The sequence below is a fragment of the Thalia democratica genome, chromosome 7 (assembly GCF_965202585.1).
Source record: "Thalia democratica chromosome 7, ktThaDemo2.hap1.1, whole genome shotgun sequence".
Taxonomy (NCBI): domain Eukaryota; kingdom Metazoa; phylum Chordata; class Thaliacea; order Salpida; family Salpidae; genus Thalia; species Thalia democratica.
The window spans coordinates 36,725,377-36,748,746 of NC_139171.1; the positions used below are offsets into that span (position 1 = coordinate 36,725,377).

The following is a 23,370-nucleotide window of genomic DNA, read 5'->3' on the forward strand; positions in this document are numbered from 1 at the left end:
TACAAGGATGTATATCTTTGGCCTTAAATTGATTAAACTCGGTTTTTCCTATTAGTATAAACATTTCAAAATTCTTATGTAATAGATTTGTGCACATATAAGAATAGTACAAACATTAAAGTAAAAAAAAAAGTTTACAAGATTGATTTTGAGCTAAATGTATATTCAATCAGGAAGTCAATTTTCGGTGTAAAACCATAAAAGTGGGTACTTGATCTTCACAAACTAGTTACTTATATCTTGAGCTTGTTTTGATGAAAATAAGTTTTAAAACTTTACTTTTCTATCACCATAGTTTTCTTGTGTTTGTAAACTTTGGAAATAAACCAGTTCAATCAAAATATTTAGAGTTAATAGTAAACATTGTAGATATTTTAAATATGTCTTTTTTTTAGCTTTTTTACTCGAATAAATGTGCTAATTTTGCTTTTATTAAAAGTGTTAACATTTGAAAAATTCAGTATGCAAGGAAAAACTTTTCCTTTTGTTTAGTTTTTATGATGCTTAGCAGGTAATATAAACTAAAAAAAAATGTATACATACTTCATTTACAATAACTTGAAAAAATAAAAATGATTGCAACACACGGTTCTCGAGCGGAATCAGGCCCGTTAAGCAAAATGGTATGACCCACGATTTATTTATAGTTATAATTCTTTTTAGTCAAACTTATTGAAAGAAAGGTTTGTTTAAAAATTTAAAAATATAATACAAATTTAGTTTAGGTGTTAACTTCATGACTATTTTGTATAATATGCGGTACTCTTTCTAAGTGCACTTTTTTAGCATAGCTTAATAAAAGATTTTACTTCAATAAAAGCTACTTTACATATTATTCGTTTAAGTCGTTTTGGATAAACTATAAGACAAACATAACATTTTTATAACATACAGACATAAAAAATATGACTTTAATAACATTTATACATTGAAAGAAATTATTTATTTTCTCAGGAAAAATATATGCAATTTATGATAGTAACTGGAATGTTAACAATGCTCTTACTAAACTACTATAAATAGAAACTGAATTATTTTTCTGGATAGTAAGTGATCAGAAAGTTCAACATTTATAGAAATATACTTTGCTTACTGTTTTATAAATGTAAACATTTATATTTAAGTGATTTTACTAGCGATTAGAAAAACAAACAGTTTAAATACACTTTGCTTTTTCAGTTTTAATTAAATTGTTTTTAAAGGTATAGCGTGTAACAACAGAATCAGTAAAAATTAGTACTATGTTTGAGCAGAATTAAATTTTATTATCATGTTATTCAGAAACTTTTAAAAGTTTAAATTGAAAAATTATTGTCATAGCTAAACTAGGACGGGAGGTAAAGTTAACAATTATATAAAGAGAAGTGGTAAAAGTTTAATTTTTAGGTTCAGGCAGTTTGTGATTAAAACAATTCAAGCTGAATGAGCAGCCAGTTAAAAAAAGTTGTCTTAAATGACTTTTACACTTGTCTCAGAAAAATTATATCTTAATGGAATTAAACAGCACAATCATAATAGAGTTCACAATGAATACTTCCTACAACTAACAAAGTCGAGCGCATCACAACCATAAACATTCTTGTCATTCTGAAACTTTCTGCTTTTTTCGGTCGTACAAACCATCGAACAAACTTTCAACTCTCAAACATCCGTTTCGCTTCGCACTGACAGCTTCAGCAGTTTTTTTCGCTCCGGTGAGCTTTCGTACTCGGCAGAATCTTCGGAAATCGCGTTCATGAGACGAGTAGGAGTCTTGCTTCTCAATGAAGCATATCTGCAAAATAAAATAATTATAAATTTTTAAACAAAAATTTAGTTTGCTGTGATTTATAACGTTTTTATAGTTATAAATTTAAATTTATTTTTTACAACAACTTTTGTATTACCATATTTTAATTACAAGAAAATAAACAATAAATTAATTAGATACATTAATGCACTAATATAAGTGTTCATTAAATATATATTCTATACACTAACCTTGCACTGTGCGATAAAGGAGGTATCTCCCTACTGAAACCGAAGTTTAAAGGGCTGCTCGCTACGGTGTACCTTCCTTCACTGCCTCTCACCAAACCGCGCCCAACTCTGCCCTGACCACTCTTCAAATTACTTCTACCATCTTCCACAGTAACACCTGTCAAAGTAATTCAATTTTAGACGTTTTTAAAACTATAACTAAATTTATGATGAAGCTGTTTTAAGTACTTATGGAAAAATATGCAACTTAAAAATTTGAGAGTAGTTGCTATAGTCTTAAGTAAAATTTGAGTACATGTCATAGATAATCAAAATTTTTTAAGTCTCAAAAATAACTCACTGTGGTCAGAAGCACCAAGTGTGTTCTCATCAGTCGAGTTTCTGTTTTTCGGGCTGGTCAGTTTCAACTTTTCTGCAGCTGACATGCTACCACTTCCGCCTCTAATAAAACAAAAAAAAAAGTACTTATGTGAGTCTTATTAATAAGAAAAAATACTCGTGTAGGAAGTATGTTTCAATATAGTATTGTTTAAAATTTCTGAGGTTGTGCTTCGGTTTTAGTACTGTTTTAAAAATGCGCATAAAAACTTAATGAATATAATCTAAACTGAAAAACTAACGTTATAAAACTTTACAAAAGTAATTTACAGTTATATTTTTGAAAGTAAAATTAATTAGCAAACAATGTCTATAAACAGTTTTCAAAATATAAAAAACCGAAGTTTTGTCTTAAATACTTTTATAACAACTAGTTTCTTTAACTTTATTACCATAGCATTTGATTTTTTATATAAAATAATTAAAAGATCGAAAAATGAACAAGGATCCTACCGCTCAGTTTTTATTTGCACGTTTAGCGGATTTATCGATTTTGTGCTCATAGACGTGAGGTAAACGCCGGCAAATTGAATTTACCGCACAACTCATTAATCAATCATTTGCGAATCGAGCCATAAAAAAAAGAATTCGAAAGTCGACAAAACTGCTAACCTAGAAGTGCTCTGAAGCAGCAGCGCCTTGAAGTCGTTTCTCGAAGTCGTGTAGTTTTTTCTCCTGCTGCTGCTGCCGCGTTTCGACTTGCGCTCGAGTGTTGAGCTCGGGCTTTTGCTGGAAGGAGATTTCAATCCGTTGCTCGTTGCGTTCGAATATCGAGACGTCTTTTGCCTGTGCGGAAGTTTGAAGTATCGATCGTTAAAAGCTGGAGCTAAACAATGAGTTGTTATTCTTGAGTTTAGTTTGATAGAAAAAGGGAGTTGAGTTATTTAAAGGCAGTAAGTTTACGTAAATCAATAATAACTTTACTACTTTAAAAACAATGTGGTATTTTTTATTATTTAAAACAACTTAGTTTCAAAAATATTGCACAAATTTTGAAGAATAGAATTAGCAGTAACCTTAATACAGCAGTTTTTTGATGAGGCTCATCGTTTAAACGTTGCACATTTGTAGATTTTATTGCAGTTTTTTCATTAGCTAGGTCTTCTAACTGTTGTTTTTTGTGATTGTCTAACTTATTTTGTGTTAATGCTTTGTTATTCACAACAGACTCGCTCACTACTTTTTCCTTTTTTAAAGTATTTTCATTTTGATCTTTTTTATCAATGCAAGTATCCACAACTTGGCTTTTGTTGTTTTCTAAACTTTCTGTAGCACAGTTTTCTTCTGCAATATTCGAATTAGAAACTAAAACTTTAGTCGTTTGTAAACTTTCATTTACAATCTTATTGCTTTGATCTTTTTTCGTGATATTTTCACCTTTTACTTTTTGCTCCTTTTGTTTAGGAGAAATACCAAAAAAGGCAGCTCTAGCATTAGCTGTTTTACTATATACTTCATCTACTTCCTTGGAACTTTTGCGGGTTAAAGATGGTTTAGACTTTAAATTAGGTTTTGGCAAAAGTTTTGGTTTTTCTGGACTCAAAGGTATTGTACTTAAACTGTTTTTACTATCTGAAAAATATTTCTTTGTACTCTTTTTGTGAAAATGTTCTATTTTTGTTTCAAGATCTTTGACTATATTTTCTTCTATTTTAGGAGATAGTCTTTTTTGGGAAGAATCAGTAAAACTGTTAATAAACATTGCCACAGATTTTGGAGGTTTCGGCGGAGTCGGCGGAGGAACTTTCTTTTTTTGCTGCAAGCTTTGACTTGAAAAGTCTAACTTTTTAACAACACTGTTTTGATCCGTTTCACTTTTTATTTGCAAAGGAGAAACTTTTGCAACAATTCTCGGCTTTACCATAGCCGTTTCCTTTTGAGTCGTTTTTTTATTTTCTAAAATTTTAGAACTGTTCGTTTTGAGTGGCAGTGAATTTAAAGAACTTAAAGTCGATTGTGGTTTGTTCGATACATCTTCCTTCTTTTTTTCTGCCAACTGCGTTTTTTTCGGCGGGCTTTCGAGCATTGACATCACGGTTTTAGCGTCTCGCAACGGCGACCGGTTGAAACTGGCCCACCTGGCCGGCGGCGTCGGCCGGTCGGGCTTCAGAGATTTGACGGAACCTTTCGGCTTCCACGGAGTTTTGTTCGGTTCCGCAGCATCGCTGATCGCACTCAACACGCTCGAATCCTGCTCCTCCTCTTCAGGAAGAACAACTTCAGGCAAAACCGGCGCTTCGACGGATTGATCTTGCACAACAGGAGCTGCTTGACGGGTCGGCGACTCTTTGAGCAGGTCCAGCTCCTCGTGCTTCTGCTGGATCATCAGCTGTTCCTGCTGCAGCTGGTGCTTGAGCTGCAGCTCCTTCCTCTTCCTCTCGAAATCGAGCTGCTCCCTCTCCCGGTCCGCGCTCTTGTCCTTGGCGGAGCCGAACGTCGAAGTGCCGTAGTAGTTGGCTGCCGAGGTCAGGTGCTCGTGCTCCTCCTGGCCGGGCCGCGACCTGTACAGCGATGAGAAGCCGTCGTTGCACCTCCCGTCCATCACGATCGGCTCCATCGGGCGCTCGAAGCCGCTGTTCGGGAAGAAGATCTCGTTCTCCTTCGCCGGGTCGTAGTCGCCGTTCATGAAGCCGTACGCTCCCGTCGGCGTCTTGGCAAAAGCGCGCGACGACGGCCGGTAGGGAGAGGGGGTCAAGGCGAAGCGGTCGGGCGTGACGAGCTTGGAAGCGCGCGAAGTCAGCGTGGCGTTCGGCGTCTCCTGGAAAACCGACGAGATTTCCGACGTGGTGTCGAAGGTGCTCAGCCGGCTGTTCAGCGAAGTGGTCGACGCGGACAGGGACGGGATGCGGATTTCGTGGATTCGGTGCGGCGTGTCGAAGGCGGCGGAGCGGCGCAGTTCGGACACGAGCTGCTCTTTGTTGGTGCCTTCAAACGACTTTGTTACCTGTTGTGTAAGTTATTAAGATTAAAACTTAAACTTAAACTTTTTAAATGATTGCTTAATACTGTTTTTTTTTTACTAAACAACTTTTTTTTAATGTTTTAGCCTAAGTAAGTAATAATTTAAACCTTGCAATTGTTGTTATTGTTGCTGGTCGTGTTTTCCGAAGTCGTTGAATGTCGAGCGCTCTCTGTTCCGCTCCAAAAACCGGATGAAGTTCGATCAACCATCTGTGTGAAATAATTAAAATTTCTACATTGCTTACCAAAGCGATTATAATGCGGTTTTTTAAATACCCCAGTTTAATATTAAAAGTACTTTGATACTTTTAAAGGAAAGTTAAAAAAAAAAACTTTCATATTCTTTACGATCAAAGTTAAAACAAGTGTTGTCAATTCTTTTTTAAATACGCAGTTTATTCATTGATTTTTTACAAGAATGTTTGTGTTTTACTTAATGTAGAAAAATAAGTGTTTTTCTTACATCCTTGACATTCTTATTAGATTCCAACGACGCTGTATTCTCATTGTTACACGTTATTTGCTCAGCGATTACATTTTTCTCCCTCAAATTTTTGTGGCATTTTTTACTTTGAATGATGTCATCACTCAATTTTGTAATCGAACTTTGTTTGTCTTTTATTACTTCGGAGCTTGTCGCAATCTAAGGAATTAGATCAGAAATCATTATCGTTAAACTTGATTTAGATAAATAATATTTACACATTTGAAATTATATTGTCAAAATGTTAACGCCTTATTACGTTATACAGTCTGATTATTATTGATTTTTTTAGTCACTTTTAGTTTTTGTTTTTTTAGATTTATGACGAATTAAGACATTTTTTTGTATTTTTTATTGACAAAAGCACAGACAAAGTTTATTTTTTTAAATCTAACCGTGCTTCGGTGCTTTGTGTTTCTTCGGAAAATCGAGGGAAACTTCATGTTGGTGGTTCGAAGCGGCGATGCGGAACTTTGTGAGGTCACGTGATCGCCTGTTAAACTCTGGTTGGTTGCGGAGGAACAAACTGATGTCTCTTCTGTGAAATCAAATAAAATAAGGCTTTCAATATGTTTAAAACAAACATTTATGCTGGCTAGCTATAAAAAAAATAACACAAAAGATAAACAATAGGAAAACGATTTTGTGCGAAAAACAAAACTCCTTTGTACAAGTCCGAATGCTCCAAACTATTGTTGCCTGGCCGGCAGAGCAAGCAAAATATTCATTGTTGCCCGTCCGCTGATGACCAACGCAATGTAAACTTTCAAAAGTTAATAAAGTTAAAAGGTCTGCAGCGCACAAGCTTTACAATTCCATTGTTGGCATTACAATGCCGAAAGCAACACTTAAACCCACAATGAGGGCTCGAGCGGCGATGCCAGCCACTTTGCCTTTACTTACACGGCGACTTTATTTCAATTAACTGCAATGCGAATGCAACCGTACGTGAAAATTGAACAGACATCTAAAAAGCCAACAAAAAGAAAAAGAGAGTAACGAAGTTTTGTTTTGAAATATTTTGCTCACCTAGTTCTTGAGATACGGATCCGGGTAAGGCCGTGAGGGTTTTGTGGCGGTCTCTCAATTTCTGGTGGCTTTTTCTCCTTTTAACGATTCCGACACTTGTACATGAAAGCCTTTGCGATTTTCTGTAATTAACTTTTCTATCAAATTGACTCGCTGACGTATCTGTAAGAGGTTTAAGTTTTTAGAATTAAAAAAAAACACTTTGAGTGAAACTAAAACAAACTAAAACAGAGAAAATGTCTATTTTAGAAAAAAAAAACTTAATTGAAGAAAGTTATTGTAAGCCGTTGTTATAGAACAGCAGCTCAAATACGGTTTCTTTATTTTCCCACAAATATTTACATAACATGAGAGTGATTTTGAAAATATTTAAAATAAGCTGTGGTGACATTTTTTCAAGAGGTCACCATTGCTGCGGCATGACTCTTAGTAATGTTTGACATTTTAGAACAGAGATGAAAGAAAAATATTTAGCATATTTTCAGATTTTTTAAACTTAATTTGAATCGATTAAAGTATGAAATGTTTATGTATGTATAAAGTTTGCGTACATTTAAGTTACATATTAACACAACAAAATACTAAAATAGTAAAAATACCAATAAACTTTTTTGTTTAATTAATAAAAGTGTTATTGATTCAACTATACTAATTCTGTTTTGTAACAAAACTTCTATCAAAAACTTGATCAAACTGCTGAAGCTTCTTAAATTGCCGAAAATATTCACAAAAATACTTTGCTAACATGTAATAGGTTAAAAAAGCGTTGTTTGTCTAACCTACTACACATGGCAAGTTAGTATTTATATGGTTATCTAAAGAAAAAATGTAGTAACTTTTACAAACAAACTACTTCACTAACTATTAAAAAAAAACATTTATTCTTAACTTTATTGTTCAAAAATTAAAATATTATTCTGAAACATTTAGCTAATTCCAGTAAACCATGCTGCTTTAATCATTCTAGCTAGACACTACTATTTACAATTTTCGTCTTGCTTTTTTCTTTTCTCTCGCAGTTTTAAGCAATAATCTATAAATTCTAATGAATTATATCCGAAAGTCTACAACAAAGCAAAGAGCTTTATATTCAAATGAATCTTAATCTTGTAAAAACGTTTTCTTTTGAAGTTTGCATTATAAAAACTTCTGACTGTATTCAAACTAGCTAAAACTAAAAGTCTGCTGTAATACTAGTTTAAGCTAATGAACAAACTTTAACAGGTCAAAACTTGAACTAAAATTTTTAAATAGCTCATTTTTAACTTGTTATAGTTACATTAAGCTTACAATTTCGTTATAGTTTTTATTTAAAGTAAATAAAAAGTATGTTCGTACGTTTGGCTGAGACTAATAACTAATTACATTGATAAACTTAAAAAAGTAGAAACGGAAACCTACTAAATACTTTTGGTTAAGGGTGTTATGCGCAAATTATTTTTACTTAGTGGCAGGATAAGTCTATGTTATAGAGTTAAAATATGTTATTATGCTTTAACTTACATGTTGCTCATAAAAATAAAAATTATAAAAAGTACTAATAAGATTAAAGTTTATTGATTAAATTCTAAAGGTAGTATTCGGTAGTAAATTAATCATTACTAAAAAAATGGTTGAATTTTATATAGAATAATGAAATTTCTTGTTAACGACATAAGTACATTAATACAAGAGTTGTTTTATTCCTTAAAAATACTACTAGTATTTAAAAACTACATTTTGCCGAAAAAGCCAGCATTGTAAGTGTTTTATGTTTAAATACTTTTTATCAATTTTTCAATAATGTACTTATTTGTTAAATTACATTGTGGATTTCAGTAGTTAGTTAAAAAAAAGTTTCAATTATAGTGAAATTTAAAATAAAAAAAGGAGTACATAGTTTTTACTTTTTATGAAATAATAATTTGCTTTTACTCTTTCATAATTATTATTATTACTAAAATTAAAAGAAAAGTTTTACTCACCAACGGAAATAATTTTTCCGATTTTTCGAGAGCAATCTTGTTTTATTTTTTCCGCAGGTGTCGGTAAAACTCCACTTGGACTAAACAAATCTGTTAGTTCTGGTGAGGCTATTATATTTGCCTGTGATTTGTTAAAAAACAGTGAAAAATAAGTTAAATAAGTTAAGCAGAAAACGTATTTGTTTAAATTTATAATGTAGAAAAGTTAAACATGCTAAATAAGTAATTACAATCTTAATAGCAGAATATTTTATAAAACATAAATTATGTTCTTTTTAATTTGAGTACTTAAAAAAACAGATATGATGGCACTGCTTTTTATATTACAACATCTTTATACACAAGTAACTTTCTATCCGCTATAAGGTGCTAACGACTAGAATGCAAAACTCTATTACAATGTTCATTATAAATGAAAGTTAATAAAGAATAAACAATAAATATTGCTTAAATACCGTTGATTTAGAGCCATTTATTTTTCTTTGATTTCTTTTACTGTAGGTTTTTTGGACATCCGAATCATCTAGAAGGAATGCAGGGTCTAATGATTTTGGTCGATTAGCTTTTGAATATTCATTTGATCCATGAAGAATATTTTTCCAATCCTTATTTTGTAAAAATAAATAAGTTAATAGTGGGAAGTTTGCAAAATTAAAAGCTTTAAAATCTCTAAACACTTCAAATAACTTATAACTTAATTTAAAACAAGTACTTTACAATTTTACACCAATAAATCATATACTGGTTACAATCAGTTCAACTTTAAACTAAAAGCTTTATGAAGTGTATTGATACAAAAAAGTTAAAGTCATAAAACAAAGTAAAAGCTAAAGGTAGTTCATACCAGCAAAAAACTTTAGTCAAAATCATAGCTTGAATTATAATATCGAGAACTAAAATATTAGTAAAATAGTGTAGTGTATTTTTTAGGAAAGAGTAATTGAATTTATTTCAAAAAAAAATTACAGTTAAGGAAGTTAAAGACAGTTTATTACTGATTTTATTAAATATAACAACGCAGAAACTTTATCTGAAATGTAATCTGCACGTCAGTAAATAGCACTTAGTAATCATACTGATAAGATAAAACGTAAACTGTATTTGAACTCTATGTATTACATTGAAAAGCTAACATTAAGTCTAAATTAGATTTATTGTGAACGATTAGTTTTCTTTGCTATGGTAAAAAGGTAACTCACGCTTTTTGCATTGTTGCGAAGATGTATGAGACTTGGATTTCTCGAGTCCACTGTAAACAGGTCTTCATCCTCGAAGTCGGGTGAGCGATAGTGCAAATAGACTGGCCTTTTTTGCTCGATGTCAAGTGCCGACACAGCTGAGAAAACAAATATGCTTAAGATTTTGAAGCTGACCTTACTGACTTGGCTATAGTATACTGATTCAAAAATGTCAGTAAGAACGCTGAACTCGCGAGATAAAATGATCTTTTTGTGTTATGTTTTACAACGAGGAAAAATTTTATAAATGATTTTTTTTTTACAGTTTTATAGCAAAAAAGCACTTATGTTAACCGATAACAAACTGTTCCGCAAAAGTGTGTACAAATTTCTAATAGATCAATAACTGTTAAATTTTTTAGTAATACCTTTCTATTAATTGAAAAAAGTAAATTTTGAAAGTGCTTTAAATCTTTAACACTAGAAGTTTAATTGGCAGTGAGTCTGCAAGATTTGAAAAAGTACTAGTTTTAGACAAATATATATATATACGTAGTAATGCAAAACAATTACTATCTTGTCAAGAGCTCAATATATTGAAAGGTTTTAGGGAAAAGAACAATGTGTACTTGTAAAGTTTTCAAGAGCCTAGCTCTAAATTTCAATTGAGACTTGAAAACTTTCTGGAAAAATCAACAAAACGTAATGGTTTTGATGAAATTTAAAAATTACAAACTACTCTATATTTAATATTATAAAACTATCTTCTAGGTAGAAATTTAAAAACAACTGTTTATGCATTTACGTACAACAGTACTTGCATGAATTATTAAAAAGCATGCATCTGAAAAAGTGTCAAACTTTTCAATTACTCTATTAGTTGTCATTTTTTATTAAAGCTATTAAAATTTAATTTAAAACTTTTTATAAAAGCATTAAATATACTTTTTTCAAGCTTAAAACATAAGGGTTGACTAAACTACGCTTAGAATTATATAAGTTTTCTAATAATCAGTTAGTAATATATTTCAATTTTTTCAATGACTTAAATAACTTTGCTTTAAAGTTTTTTTTTCTTGTACCTTTCCAATATTCGCTTGGTTTCATTCCCTTTTTCCACTTTTTAGGAAACACATTACTGTTACTTTGTGCATTTCCCATATTAGTTTGTTTCAATTTTGTACTTTTATACGTTTTTACATTACCTTTTTTACTAAAATCTGCATTTTTAAAGTTTTTGAAGTAACCACTAAAGTTAACTATTTTTAGTAATATACTCAACAGTTTTTTTTGTGTTCGTAAACTTTATTTATGAATGGTTATACAGCAGTTTTACAACAACTGGTTAGTTATAAATGTATGTTGTGTAAATAAATTCTTAATAAATTACTTGTGCTTTTTATCCGTTAATTCGTACAACCTAAAAATTGTTTCACTGAGTTTTAGATTAGCTATCAAAAAAAGAGTAAACAGTATAAAAGTATTTAGTTACAGTTTTAGTTTGTGACATTTATAATGAGGTGCTTAAACAAACAAACATCAAACCTGAATAATAAAGTTTTCAAGTTCTAGAAACTTTAAAAGACTTTAATAAACTCCTTGATGTGGAAAAGCCGGTTAAAAATATACAAAGTCTCAGCGCGTTATGAAACTGTCATGCTTTAAAAACATTCATTGTTGGAAGCAACGCAAAGAAAACAAACATACAAATCCCACGAATATATACCGAGCGCGCATTGCTTTCTTTTGCTTTGAATGCAGAAGAAATTTTATTGTCTTTTTTTTGAAATTAACTTTTGTAAACATCTCGAGTGCAGTTTTTGTACACGTAGCCGAGCATGTTAGGTAACGCAGCTGCGAAACAAGATCTGAACAAGAGTTGGAGTCATTGCTTTGTGTTTTGCAAGGCAGCACAATTGGTCGTAACCATATCCCCTGCGCTGACAGAGTATAGAAAGAAAGCGATTTATTTGTATTGAGTTGCGGTAAGGGAAGTTTTGTAAGTTAAAGGTCAGACCCATTTAAAAAACAATAAACACTGTTTGATTTCATAAAAGACTGGAAAGGAAAAACAAACAAAACTAGTTTTGTTATTGAAAATTAAGTTCATATTGTTAAACAACAAAACTTAGTTGTTTAAATTTTTAAGCTTGATGTTTTTCAAAAGCTTTAAAAAGGACAATTATGTCAGTTTCATAACATTGTTGACTTTTGGCTGGCTAATTGACGGAGATCAAGTGTGTTTGCGGGTTGAAAACAAATAGTTTATTATTCGATACAAAAAGTTAAGCATTAACCATGATTGGCTATTCTCAAAACAGGAAGGAGAAAGAAAAGCTTTTTATAGTAAGTAGCATATTCGGACGAAAATAGTACGTAACATCTTTTGCCTTTGTTTTAAGGAAAACTAAAAAGAAGGTAGGCTTTGTCGAACATGTTTCGTACTGTGTTTTTTAATTGGTAATTGTTTGAAAAAGTTGTAAATAATTGTCGTTTTATTTGTAAACAAACACAACGAGACAGTTATTATATCCAAGCTAGTAAATTTAACTGTCAAAATGCGATAAACTTTATGGTAGTATTTTTGTAAAGTTGGAAAGTCAATAATTGTTTCTTATAGGCAAAGTTTTAAAATAAATGAAAAGTAAACAAAGCTGACTAAAATACAAAGTAGTATTTAAAAGTAAAGTTTAACTTGTTAAAATCTTTCTTTAACTAAATTTAAATTTTCGATTCGGAAGGGAGCTATTGTTAAAGTGTTAAAATATAGTTTAGAAACTTTTACGATGTGAAAAAAAAAAGAAACTTTAATTAGTCTGTCTTGAAAAAAAAATTATAAAAACAAAACACTCTAACAAAAAATTCAAATACCTTAAAATGCAAACATAAAGCAAAAATAAGAACAAAAACGGCGTTAAACAAATGTTTGCTTTTTGAAAAATTTGATACGAAAATTATCTGAAGCTAAGCTTGGAGCAAGATTAAAAGTTATATAAAATCAGTTTAAAGCTATGGTATAGCAACTTCTTTTGAAAGCTTTACAAAACTTTTGTTTTGAAAACATTCTAAAGTATCGCAAATGATATTTAGTTTACTATAAGTTTTCTCTTATTAGTTGTTTCTTATCAACAAACAGTTTACATTCTGTATAATGATAAATAGTTTATAATACATTATAAGTACATAACAAAAAACTCATAAGAAAGGCTCGACTCAAAAACTTTTAGTTACTGTTAAATTGTAGTTACTGCCTTTTATACAAAAAAATACAAGTTGTAAAAAAACATTAATAGTGCAACTATACTAAAACAAAATTCGACTTTTAATTCAACAACACATAAAATCTTCTTTGAAACAAGCCCTAGGGCTTGCAGAGTTGTGCAGAGGCTAACTAATCGCACTACCCTTGCTGAAGCCTAGTAAGCAAAAGTATATTTTGTTTAAGATCGCAGAAAAAAGTCGTGTTAAGGAGCGACTACTAACGGATGAAAATAACTTTGTTTTCATCCCCCCGCTGCTCGCCTCAAGTAAAAATCAAAGTTTTGGCAGTCGATGAATTAAGTAAACAAAAGTTTATTTGTGCGCGAACAAGCTTTTCAGTTTTTTTTGTGTATCAAGTACTCTTTACATAATTTTATGTTTCTGTTATAAAACTTTTATCGGTAATTTAAGTTTTTAAACTCGTTTTAAAATTTCACCACAAGCCCGTCACTATTCATGTGAGCTTAACCAAAAGTTTATGTCAATTTAAAAAAAAAATTAAGTTCAAGTTACTTCATAAAAACTAACTCAAAAATTTTGTTTTTAGTTATAAAAATAATTCTAAAAACAATTTTATTAAACAAATATCCACGCTTATTAAAACTTTTAACACAAGTTTAAAAAATATAAACTAACATAGCTTATATATATTCTATGATTAATGCATTTTTTACATTTTATTTTTTAAGGATCGTTTAAAAAAAGGTTAAATCCTAAACTTTTTGTATTTTTAAATCCGTAATAAATTGTAAAATACTTATTTTTTGTATAAGTGTTTCAAATGCCGATCAGTAACCTATAAGTTTCAAATTCAAAAAAGATGATTTTTTGAACTTTTTTGATGTACTTTAACTCCAAACTTTAATCAATAATTAATTATTACACTTTTTAGTCATGGTAAAACAAACAAGTTTTTATGCAACACTTTAATTAAAACGTTTTTCGTAAACACCTTCTTTTTTATTTTATTACAAAACAGACTTAACTAATTTAATAAAACTTAATAAAAAAAAATAAATAAGCAATTCAAACAAATTAAATAAATAAATGCAAACGAATTATTTTATTTTAAAACTTTTATAGAAAGCTTCAAAACAATGCTTTAATCTAACAATAAAAAGTAGTATATATAAAAGTATATTTTATTAATATAGTGAACTTATTTAAGTTGCCTAAAACATAGCTATCATTCTAAAGATATACTACTCAAATTAAATTTCAATTTAAACTTTAGACAAAATCAAATAAAATAAGTTATTGTTTAGGACTAATATTTATTAGTTCATTAAATGATTTTCTTTTTGATATAACCTATAATTCATATTAGCATAGCACACAAAAAACAGTGTTCCTTGTTTGGTTAACAAAAAACAAAAGTGCAAACACAAACTTATTGCCAGTTCAATGACTTTAAATGTACACTTGTTTCTTTAAATAAATCATATGAAGTTAGTTTGTTATGGACAAAACATAATAAAACAAGGCTTTCCTTTCCATAAGTGTTTTCTTTACAAGCTGTGTTTTCAAAGTTTGAACTACTATTATACGAAACTAAAAAGGGTTTTATATTCTTTATTCAAAATTTATATTGTTCAAAAATCTTTTAAAATTTTACATTATTACTTCAATTAAAATTAACTTTTTAACACTTAAAGTTAAAAAGAAAAATTTTTTTTTACATTGTAAATAGTTTAAAAAATGTAGTAAAATGTCAATTTACAAAAATAATACTTACTTTATATAGAGTTCTATTGCATAATAATTGTTGCAAAAAAGATTTAAAAATAAAAATTAAAACTTTAAAAAATTTTATCTCAAACTAAAAAACTAAATTTAGTATGCATTTAAAACTAACTTTTTTTTATTCTTATTCTTTAAACGTAGTTTTAATATAAAGTATTTTTAAACTCATTAAACTTTTAGTAAGGTCACATATTTCTATCTTATATAAATTAAACTTGGATTAGACAAAGCATATGTACTCATAAATTAAATAGCATCATAATTAGTAGCACATGCGCATAAGTATCAAGATCCTTTAATTGTTACATTAACTAAACAATAATGTCTTACTACTCAAGAGTTGGCTTATTTACAACTATTTTATTAAAATAGCAAAGTATAATTGTAATGTATTTGCATTCGGTACAGGCTTATTTTAAACTAAACTACTAGAAAACGTTTAACAAGTAAACTTGTAAGTAAGAATTACCTTGGAAAGTAGTAGACGACTTAAGTGATATAAATTATTTAAGAAGGACTTTCTCTAGGCTAAAGTAGGTGTTGAAACGGCATGTAAACGGAATTGAAATAAAACCTAACATAAACATTCGGCTGAAACTTTTATATTCTAAACTATGTTACTTTTTAAGGTTTTTTTACTAGGAATACAGCATAAATATAAGTATTAGATTCTACATTAAACTTTTCAAAAAATATTAACCAATTTACGGTAACCAAGTGAGCTTTATAACAACAACGTTATAATCTAGAAATTGTTTAATGTTTACTTCAGGAAACGAATTAAGATTATATCTAAACACGACCTTAAACTAAATTAACTTCAAAGCTAAAGGTTTTATAGAAGAAATATTTAAGCACTAAGTTATGTTATCTTTTAGATGCAGTATCGAGCTGATAAAGACTGCCCGCGGCAAAATTTCATTTCTTGAAAAAAAAAAATTAACACTTCTTCATATTGTTGATAAATTCACAGCTTCAGTCGGCGCATCCGAAAACTTCCGGAGATGTTTCAAAGCGTTTTTCAAACTTCTGAACATTTTCATCATCACGCACACACACGGGCTCGTTTTCGCATTAAAAATGATTAAAGACCGCTGCAGCTTACCGAGACGGCGGATTTTCGGGGCCACTCCCAGCTCACAAAGGCTTCCCTTTTCTTTTGCAGCCTCGTCACGCGCCAACGACCGTCGAAGCAGCGGGTTTCACGCTTGAATGAGTTTCAGGAGGCGCCGTCGTGATTTTCAGCCGAACGGTCGGCTCAGCGTTGGTTGGCCCGTTTTGTTTGTCGTCGGAAAGCACACGCACGCACGAAACACAGGGAAGGGCCGATGCATCACACGACCTGGTCTTGTTAACTTTATTGTGACTAAACGCTGGCGATTGTAGTCGAGCGAAGCTTTTTGATTAATTAAAGTTGTCGTCGAGTCGCGTTATTTTTTTATTGCAAAATGAAAAATGCCTTGGTGCGGCCTGTTTCGTAAACACAGATAATTAAAACTTACATTGTTTATACTTTTTTCTATTTCCTCCAAAAAAAAGTTTTAAGTAAAAAAGGAAAAAAGTTTATAACTTAGAAACTTAAAAGAGTGTGCGAATTGCTTTAGTTAGACTTTTTGCAGTTACGCATTTTACTGGAACTCATCAATTTTAAAAACGTCAAATGCATTTCATGCGCAAAAATAAATCAAAGAAAGTATTTATTCGCTTCAAAGCTGCTAATTGAATGCCTTTGAGCAGTCGTAAAATAAACAAAAAGCTTATCATACCGTGACCTCGATATTTTGTTTTGTTTTATCTTTGTTCGAAACGCGATGCTGTGATAAATCAGCGTTTGTTGGTGTTTGCAGTGGAACATATGGCGAAAAAAAAATTGGCTAAACGCGCTTGACTTTCAATAAAGCTGTAAGCGAAAATAACAATTACTAAATTGGTTCTTAAGTACTTTTGAGCTGTGAGAAAATGCAGTTTGTTAAAGTGTTTATAAACTGTTTTTGTTTACACATAAAGGTATGTGAATGTAGGAGAATTTTTATGACTTTAATTTATGTTTTTAGTTTTAAAATACAAAGCGTGTTTATATACAAAACATGCCTGCTGGAACTTAACAAATCGTAAAAATTGCTGTAGTTTGTCTTTAAAAGTTTTAAAATGTCTATTTTGAAACACTTTATCTCCACAAAGCAAATAAAACATGAATTAATAGTAAATTTTCTACCACTTAGTTTGACGTGTGTTTAAACAATATTTTACATAAGTTGCTAACAATTCTACCATCTTGGTAAATATTTGTATTCGATTTTGTAACTTATCCAATAAAAGTTTTACGTTGTAAGTTTAAAGCACAATTAGTAGATGATAAAGTTAAAAAAATTCATTTTTTATAGTACTTTATAGCTTTGTTATTCACACAAAGTTAAATATGTGGTAACGCATAATTAAGTTTTTAACTAAGCGTGCCGCAATAAAGCTTAAGGTAACTCGGTTAAAAAAAGAGAAAATCAAAGTAATTTTGTATTTGGTTCTTCAAGAAAGTTCATTTCGTTAATTAAAAAAAATATTGCAACCTTTAAAATCTTTACAAGCAAAATATGCTGAAAAAGTAAACAATATATAATTTTCAGTCACTACTAGTTAAAAATTTTTTCATCTGTTTTTTATAGTATTGAAAATGTTAATTAAAATGCCAGAGATTTTTCAGCTAAATATGTTATTGAACGGTATGGAAAAAGTTAAAGTAAGCTTAATTTGTAAATTTTATCGAACAGAAAAAAAATATTTTAATCAGTAATGCTAACCATGAAACAATTTAATAAAATTATGAAAAAAATTATATAAAAAACTTACGTATATGAACCTCTTTTGCATTCAAATTTTTCACAGTTTTACTTATTCTTTCTAATTTAGATTTCGCATTCGTATAACGGCTGTAAAAGTTAATTAGTTATGTTTGATGTTCTCAGTTAAAGTTTACGTTTTTTATAAAATGTATTAGAATAAAATGTGTACAAGCTTAATTTCTTTAAAGCAAAAACTGTTCAAAACTAATTTTCATTGACAACAGTTTAAAAGTTTATTAAACTCAGATAAACGCTTGAGGTGTATTTTTTTGGCATATATTGTGAGAAACCACAATGACAATACATTAATGTTCATTTAATTAAGCTTTTTTTAATGTAATATTTCTAATGTTTTTCGCATATTAAATTTCAATTTGTTTAAGCAATACTCTTAATTGTTCATAAAAATATAACCTAGGTCAAACGAAAATACAAACTCTTTTTGAAAGTAAGTTTAAAGTGTCTTAAATAACTTTTATTAGAAACTATCAAGGTTGTTTTTGACAATAACAAAACCAAATACCATACAAAAAACTCAAAAGTATCATTTATTATTTTACAAACACCTATAACATAAACTTCTGAGCGGCTTTTATATGAACACTCAATCGATTTACAAGTTTATATTGCTGTGGATTTTATCAATAAAAGCTTAAAAAAGAAAGAAAAAGTGTTTATAGTTAGTGTTTAAATTAAAAACAAATTTAAAGTTGTGTTCTTACCGCTAATTTTAAGTTTGATGTTATAACTACAAAATGACTTACTTGGCTAAAGCTTTGGATTCACTTTCAATTTCCTCAAAAATACCTTTTGCATTTATAGTGAGTGATGAAAGTTGTTTCAAAATGTTAACCAATGTGTTATGTACTACCTGTATAAGTATATTATTATTTTGGATACAAACTTTTTTAAACTGCAAACTAAGCTATATTTATGTATTGTTTGTGCTAATTTTCTTGATTATCGACAGTTTTTTTAAGTCTCTTAATTTTCTTTAAAAAAATTCTTAAGAGGTAAAATTTAGTTATGTGTAAAAAATTATTAAATGTGAAGTCAATAAACTAAATATATTTTAACTACTTGAAACTTTATATACATATAAAACCAATGTTCCAAAATTTTAACTGTAAATCATCATTGCTTAATTTAAATCATTTAAATAAAAAAAAGATTTGAAATTAAAAATAACATACGCTGTAATTTTTTTATGTTGTTGTATTGTTAAAAAGTTATGCTAAAAATGCTTTAAATAAAGAGATGAGGTTGATTACAAAATGCGGTTTTCATGCTCTGCCTATATTTGAGTTAAATAATTAGAAAAAAAAAATTGGTACTTTTTGTTTTAATTAAAAAAAGTATAATATAAATATGTATTAAAAAGAAACTTAAATTTGTGTAGAAAAGTACAAGGTATACAAAACTTACAATTAATATTTTTCTAGTTTTAGTAGAATATTAATTTAAAAGTGTAGATGATGTAAAGGTCTTTAAAAAGAATAGAAACAAAAAAGTGTATAGGCTAACAAATATTTAGAGATAGTACATTTTATATACAGCATATAAGTTACTTGAGAATATTTTAAACAACCATAAATATAAACAAAGTTTAGCTTTGTTGCAATTTGTATAAAGAACTAAGTTGGAAAAAAAACAAAAATTAAAAAAAAAATAAAAAATCAAACTTAATACACAAACTTAACCTCTTCATGCTCTTCAAAGATCTGTTCTTCATTTGTTTCTAGAGGTTCATGTCTTCTAACGTAGTGAGGCTCAACTTTTCTTTGTATAAATGGCATTTTCAACTACTTTGTTCTAGCTCAAATAATACATAACAATAATGTATTTACTATTTAAATCTTTTCTAAAATAATTGTTACTTTTACAAATAGGGTATAGTAGATAAACCTAACAGCTTAAAGGCTTAAAATATTAGAATGAGTTAACGTAAACTAAATCTATATAATATAATATTATTTTTACAGAAATGTAAGTGTTTATCTTATAACTTACAAACATGTGTCATTTAATACACTATTTTTTTCTTCTCTTTGATGGACTAGCTTTATAAGCACTACTTTAATATATCTAACAATTGATCTTTTCTTTCACAACTAAACAGATTTCTGAAATTGCTTTTTCTACTTATTATTTACACTCAAGAAAAAAATAAAAGGTGGTTTATTGAAATGTTATACTTTTCGAGAAGATAATGAAAAAATCATTAATAAATAAAAGAACAATCTATTTAACAATATTTACAAAGTTATTTGCAACTAAATAATTAAAAACAATATTTAAAGTGTAACTAAAAAGTTTATCAAATCCTTTTTAGTAGCTTTTCAATTCTTTCTAATACTATCAAAAGAAAACTTTCTTCAAGTTTCAAAAAACGGCTGAAGCTGAGCTTTATAACTTCAAAAAAAAACTACTCTTAGTCAGCTTCATATATAAAAAACTAAATTGCGAAACTAAGCAAACAACAAAAACCTGCCGCCTTAATTTCCAAGCCTTGTTTGTATAAGGCTGGGAACAAAAAATAACTTTCTCAAAACAAGCAAAGTAAGAGTTTCTTGTACTATTTCATACATTTTTTCGCATGATATGAAATTGAGTACTAGATTTCAGCGTTTTGCAAGATATTTTCATAAATTCTTGACGACTTTTTATTTTTATATTACTTTTTTTTTCAAATCAAACTGACTAACAATGCTAAAATTAAGTTGCTGATTTGTTAAGACTGGTATTAGTAATATTGTGCAACAATCTGGTTAATCTGACACGAGAGACACTCAACAAGAGTTGACGCTTCACTGACTTCAATGAAGCAGCGTATATCACGCCGGCGCGGCTAAAAACACTTTGCAAGCACTCGTGTCTTCACTGACACTTTGCGGAAAAAAAAACACAAATTAGTCGAAACTGCGTTTTTTATGTAAAACTGTTTGATTCTGTAGTGGTGGTGATAAAACTAAAATACTGTTTACGTTTTAAGCTTTTCTTTTTTGTATTTTTTTTAATATACATTTTTTTCAAATGGTATAGAGCAGGTGTCGGCTGGCATTTGGTGGTCGCTGGTCAAATTTCTCAAAAAAAAACTCGTGGGCTGCAGTTGTAGCTTCTTTATTTAATCTCCCAAATTATATAGTGTAAGTTTTATATTTTCTGTGAATTTTACCGAAAACTTTTTTCTACTTAGCTTTGTGCTATTGTTTATTAAGCACCAAAAAAAGCGCTCAAAATATTTAGTTCTAGGACCTGGTGCACGAAAAAACCTTTCGGTTATCGAGTTATCTACGGTAAATTTTAAATTGCCGCCTTTACATATTTGCGAGCAGCAGTTAAAATTTTTATGAGCCTTATCAAATTAAAGTACAAAGATACTCGTTTGCCGCATTTTTATACTTTACAGCAGGGGTTCCCAACCAGGGGTGCTCATTCCAGGGGGTGCGAGATGGCTTTTCATTTTGTATGATAAATAAGGAGATTTTCACTCTCTGATAAAGTTTATAAAGTTAAAAAGTACAATTTGTTATAAAAAGAAGTTGGCGCTAATTTTTTGAATAAATAAATTTTATTAATACGTCATTGAGCAAGAGCGCTTTTCTAGAAGTAAATTCATTTTACTATTTTTATTGATAGATGTTAGTTTATAATTAAAATTTCAGTAAAGCTTTCTTAGAGTTTTACACCTTTAATTTTAATCATTTATTCTTTAAATATTTTATTTTCTTAACTGGCCATTAATTGTTTAAAACAGTTTATGAGCTAGCATCTATTTTAATTGAAATATTTAGATAAAAATTAGTATCTTCAGCAGGTTTTTTATTAGCTGTTAAGTCTAATACAGTTATAATGTAATCTTTTTTTAAGCTTAGTTGTGCAGAAAGTGGTGCTTAAAGATTTAACATCAGTAAATTGTAAAATTTTCAGCAATTACTGTGTGTTATACCATTTAATAAAACTTTTTTTTAGCTTTAGTGAAACCAATTTTTATAAATCAGCAAAAGTTTTCAATACATCAACTTTATTTCTCAATTTCTATTCATTTTTGAACTTAAACCGTTTACTTTTTTCAATTTACTTTTTTCTATTTATGTTGTAAGCATACAAACTTTTTTTGTATTTGCTTTTATACATATCTTTTGACAACTTAAGACTAAACATCTTTTAATTTTTTTAAATCTTAACTCAAACCTTTATCATTTTGAAGCCTCCTAGCTGGTAGTAGTTTTGAAAAAAAAAGATTACATAAGCTTAACTTTGAACAGCTGATTTTTATTTTTTAAGTACATATTTTCATAACAAAATGTATAAAAAGTTTAGTTTTAAGTTTAAGCCTAATATTTATTACTTTTCTAGTGCTTTTTCTTCACTTCTAATCCTTTTTTAAATCTTAAAAAACTAAATGACGAAGTCATAGGCTGAAGCATTGTTTTTGTATAAACTTTATGAAAAAAAAAAATCTTAGTAATCAACTTTTTTATTTTTCTTAGAATACAGTTTATTTAATTAGTACTAAATCATGTCAAAGATAAGGAAGTGGAATTATAGTTAATTAATAAATAATTATAGCATATAGTGTTAGGGTTGCGAGATCAAATTAACAGACTTTAGGGGTGCGGGGCATCAAAAAGGTTGGGAACCACTGCTTTACGGGTTGCAGTTTGCCGACCCCTGTTATACGTTTTTTAAAATTGACCATTAAACTAGTTTAAACATATGCCCTTATAAAAACTTTTTAAGATGTATAACAAAAAAATACAATAAATTGCAAACAATTTTTTTTATTTTCATGCACACAATATTTTACGCCACTGAGCCAGTAGTTAGCCAAACCCTGAATTAAGTTTGTTTGTGTAAGTAAGTTTAAATAAACGTTGTTAAAAATCATCTTCAACATAAAGATCCATAACAGCAGTATTAAAATACTTAACAGCTTTTTATAAAACTTTGGTGTAGTCTCAAACTACCTTGATTGGGTATCTGTCTAAATTGCACGAGCGTACAAAATTGCACGAGTTCACAAAGTTGCACGAAGATACTTTTGCACGAGGGGATAAAATAGCACGAAGATACTTTTGCACGAGCAGACAATTTTGCACGGTTTAACTTAAATTTTTTTTTTTTCAATTATTTTATTAATTTTAATTTTTTTTTTTTTTACTATAACGGTTACCCTTAACCCTCGGTCGGTAGCTTTTTTTTTATAATTTTATTTTTAATAAATTTTATTTAATGTTTTTTTTTATTAAATTTTTTATTAGTTAATTATTTACTTTTATTTTTACTATCACTGTTACCCCTAACCCTTACCCTCGGTTAGTAACTTTTTTTATTTTTATTTTTTCTGTCTTTTTTTTTTGTAACTTTTTATTCTCGTGCAAAATTGACCCTTGGTGCAAAATCGTCTTCGTGCAATTTTCTTCCCTCGTGCAATTTTATTTTCGTGCAATTTAGTCCCCTTGTGCAATTTAGTAAACTCGTGAAATTTAGACCCGTTCCCACCTTGATTACATAATATTTATTCTTGAATAAAGAAAAAAAAATTATTGTAA

At 29.3% G+C, this 23,370-nt stretch overlaps 1 protein-coding gene across 2 annotated transcripts; it reads right to left on the reverse strand.

The window, feature by feature from the left end:
- Window positions 1–905: 905 nt before the first annotated feature.
- On the reverse strand, window positions 906–19,670 carry LOC145840292 (uncharacterized). 2 transcript variants are annotated; one of them, XM_082947491.1, is made up of 15 exons: window positions 19,516–19,670; window positions 18,580–18,686; window positions 17,823–17,902; window positions 9,996–10,132; window positions 9,252–9,401; window positions 8,797–8,917; window positions 6,833–6,994; window positions 6,199–6,341; window positions 5,783–5,962; window positions 5,428–5,529; window positions 3,375–5,302; window positions 2,971–3,144; window positions 2,321–2,421; window positions 1,981–2,137; window positions 906–1,774 (listed from the first exon to the last, which is right to left on the reverse strand). In XM_082947491.1, exons 1-15 carry the CDS (start codon window positions 19,609–19,611, stop codon window positions 1,642–1,644), a joined length of 3,771 nt encoding a protein of 1,256 aa, XP_082803617.1. In that variant the 5' UTR covers window positions 19,612–19,670; the 3' UTR covers window positions 906–1,641. The 2 variants fall into 2 exon arrangements, with proteins under 2 accessions (XP_082803617.1, XP_082803618.1); XM_082947492.1 differs by lacking the exons at window positions 17,823–17,902; window positions 18,580–18,686; window positions 19,516–19,670 and adding an exon at window positions 11,057–11,187.
- Window positions 19,671–23,370: the final 3,700 nt, after the last annotated feature.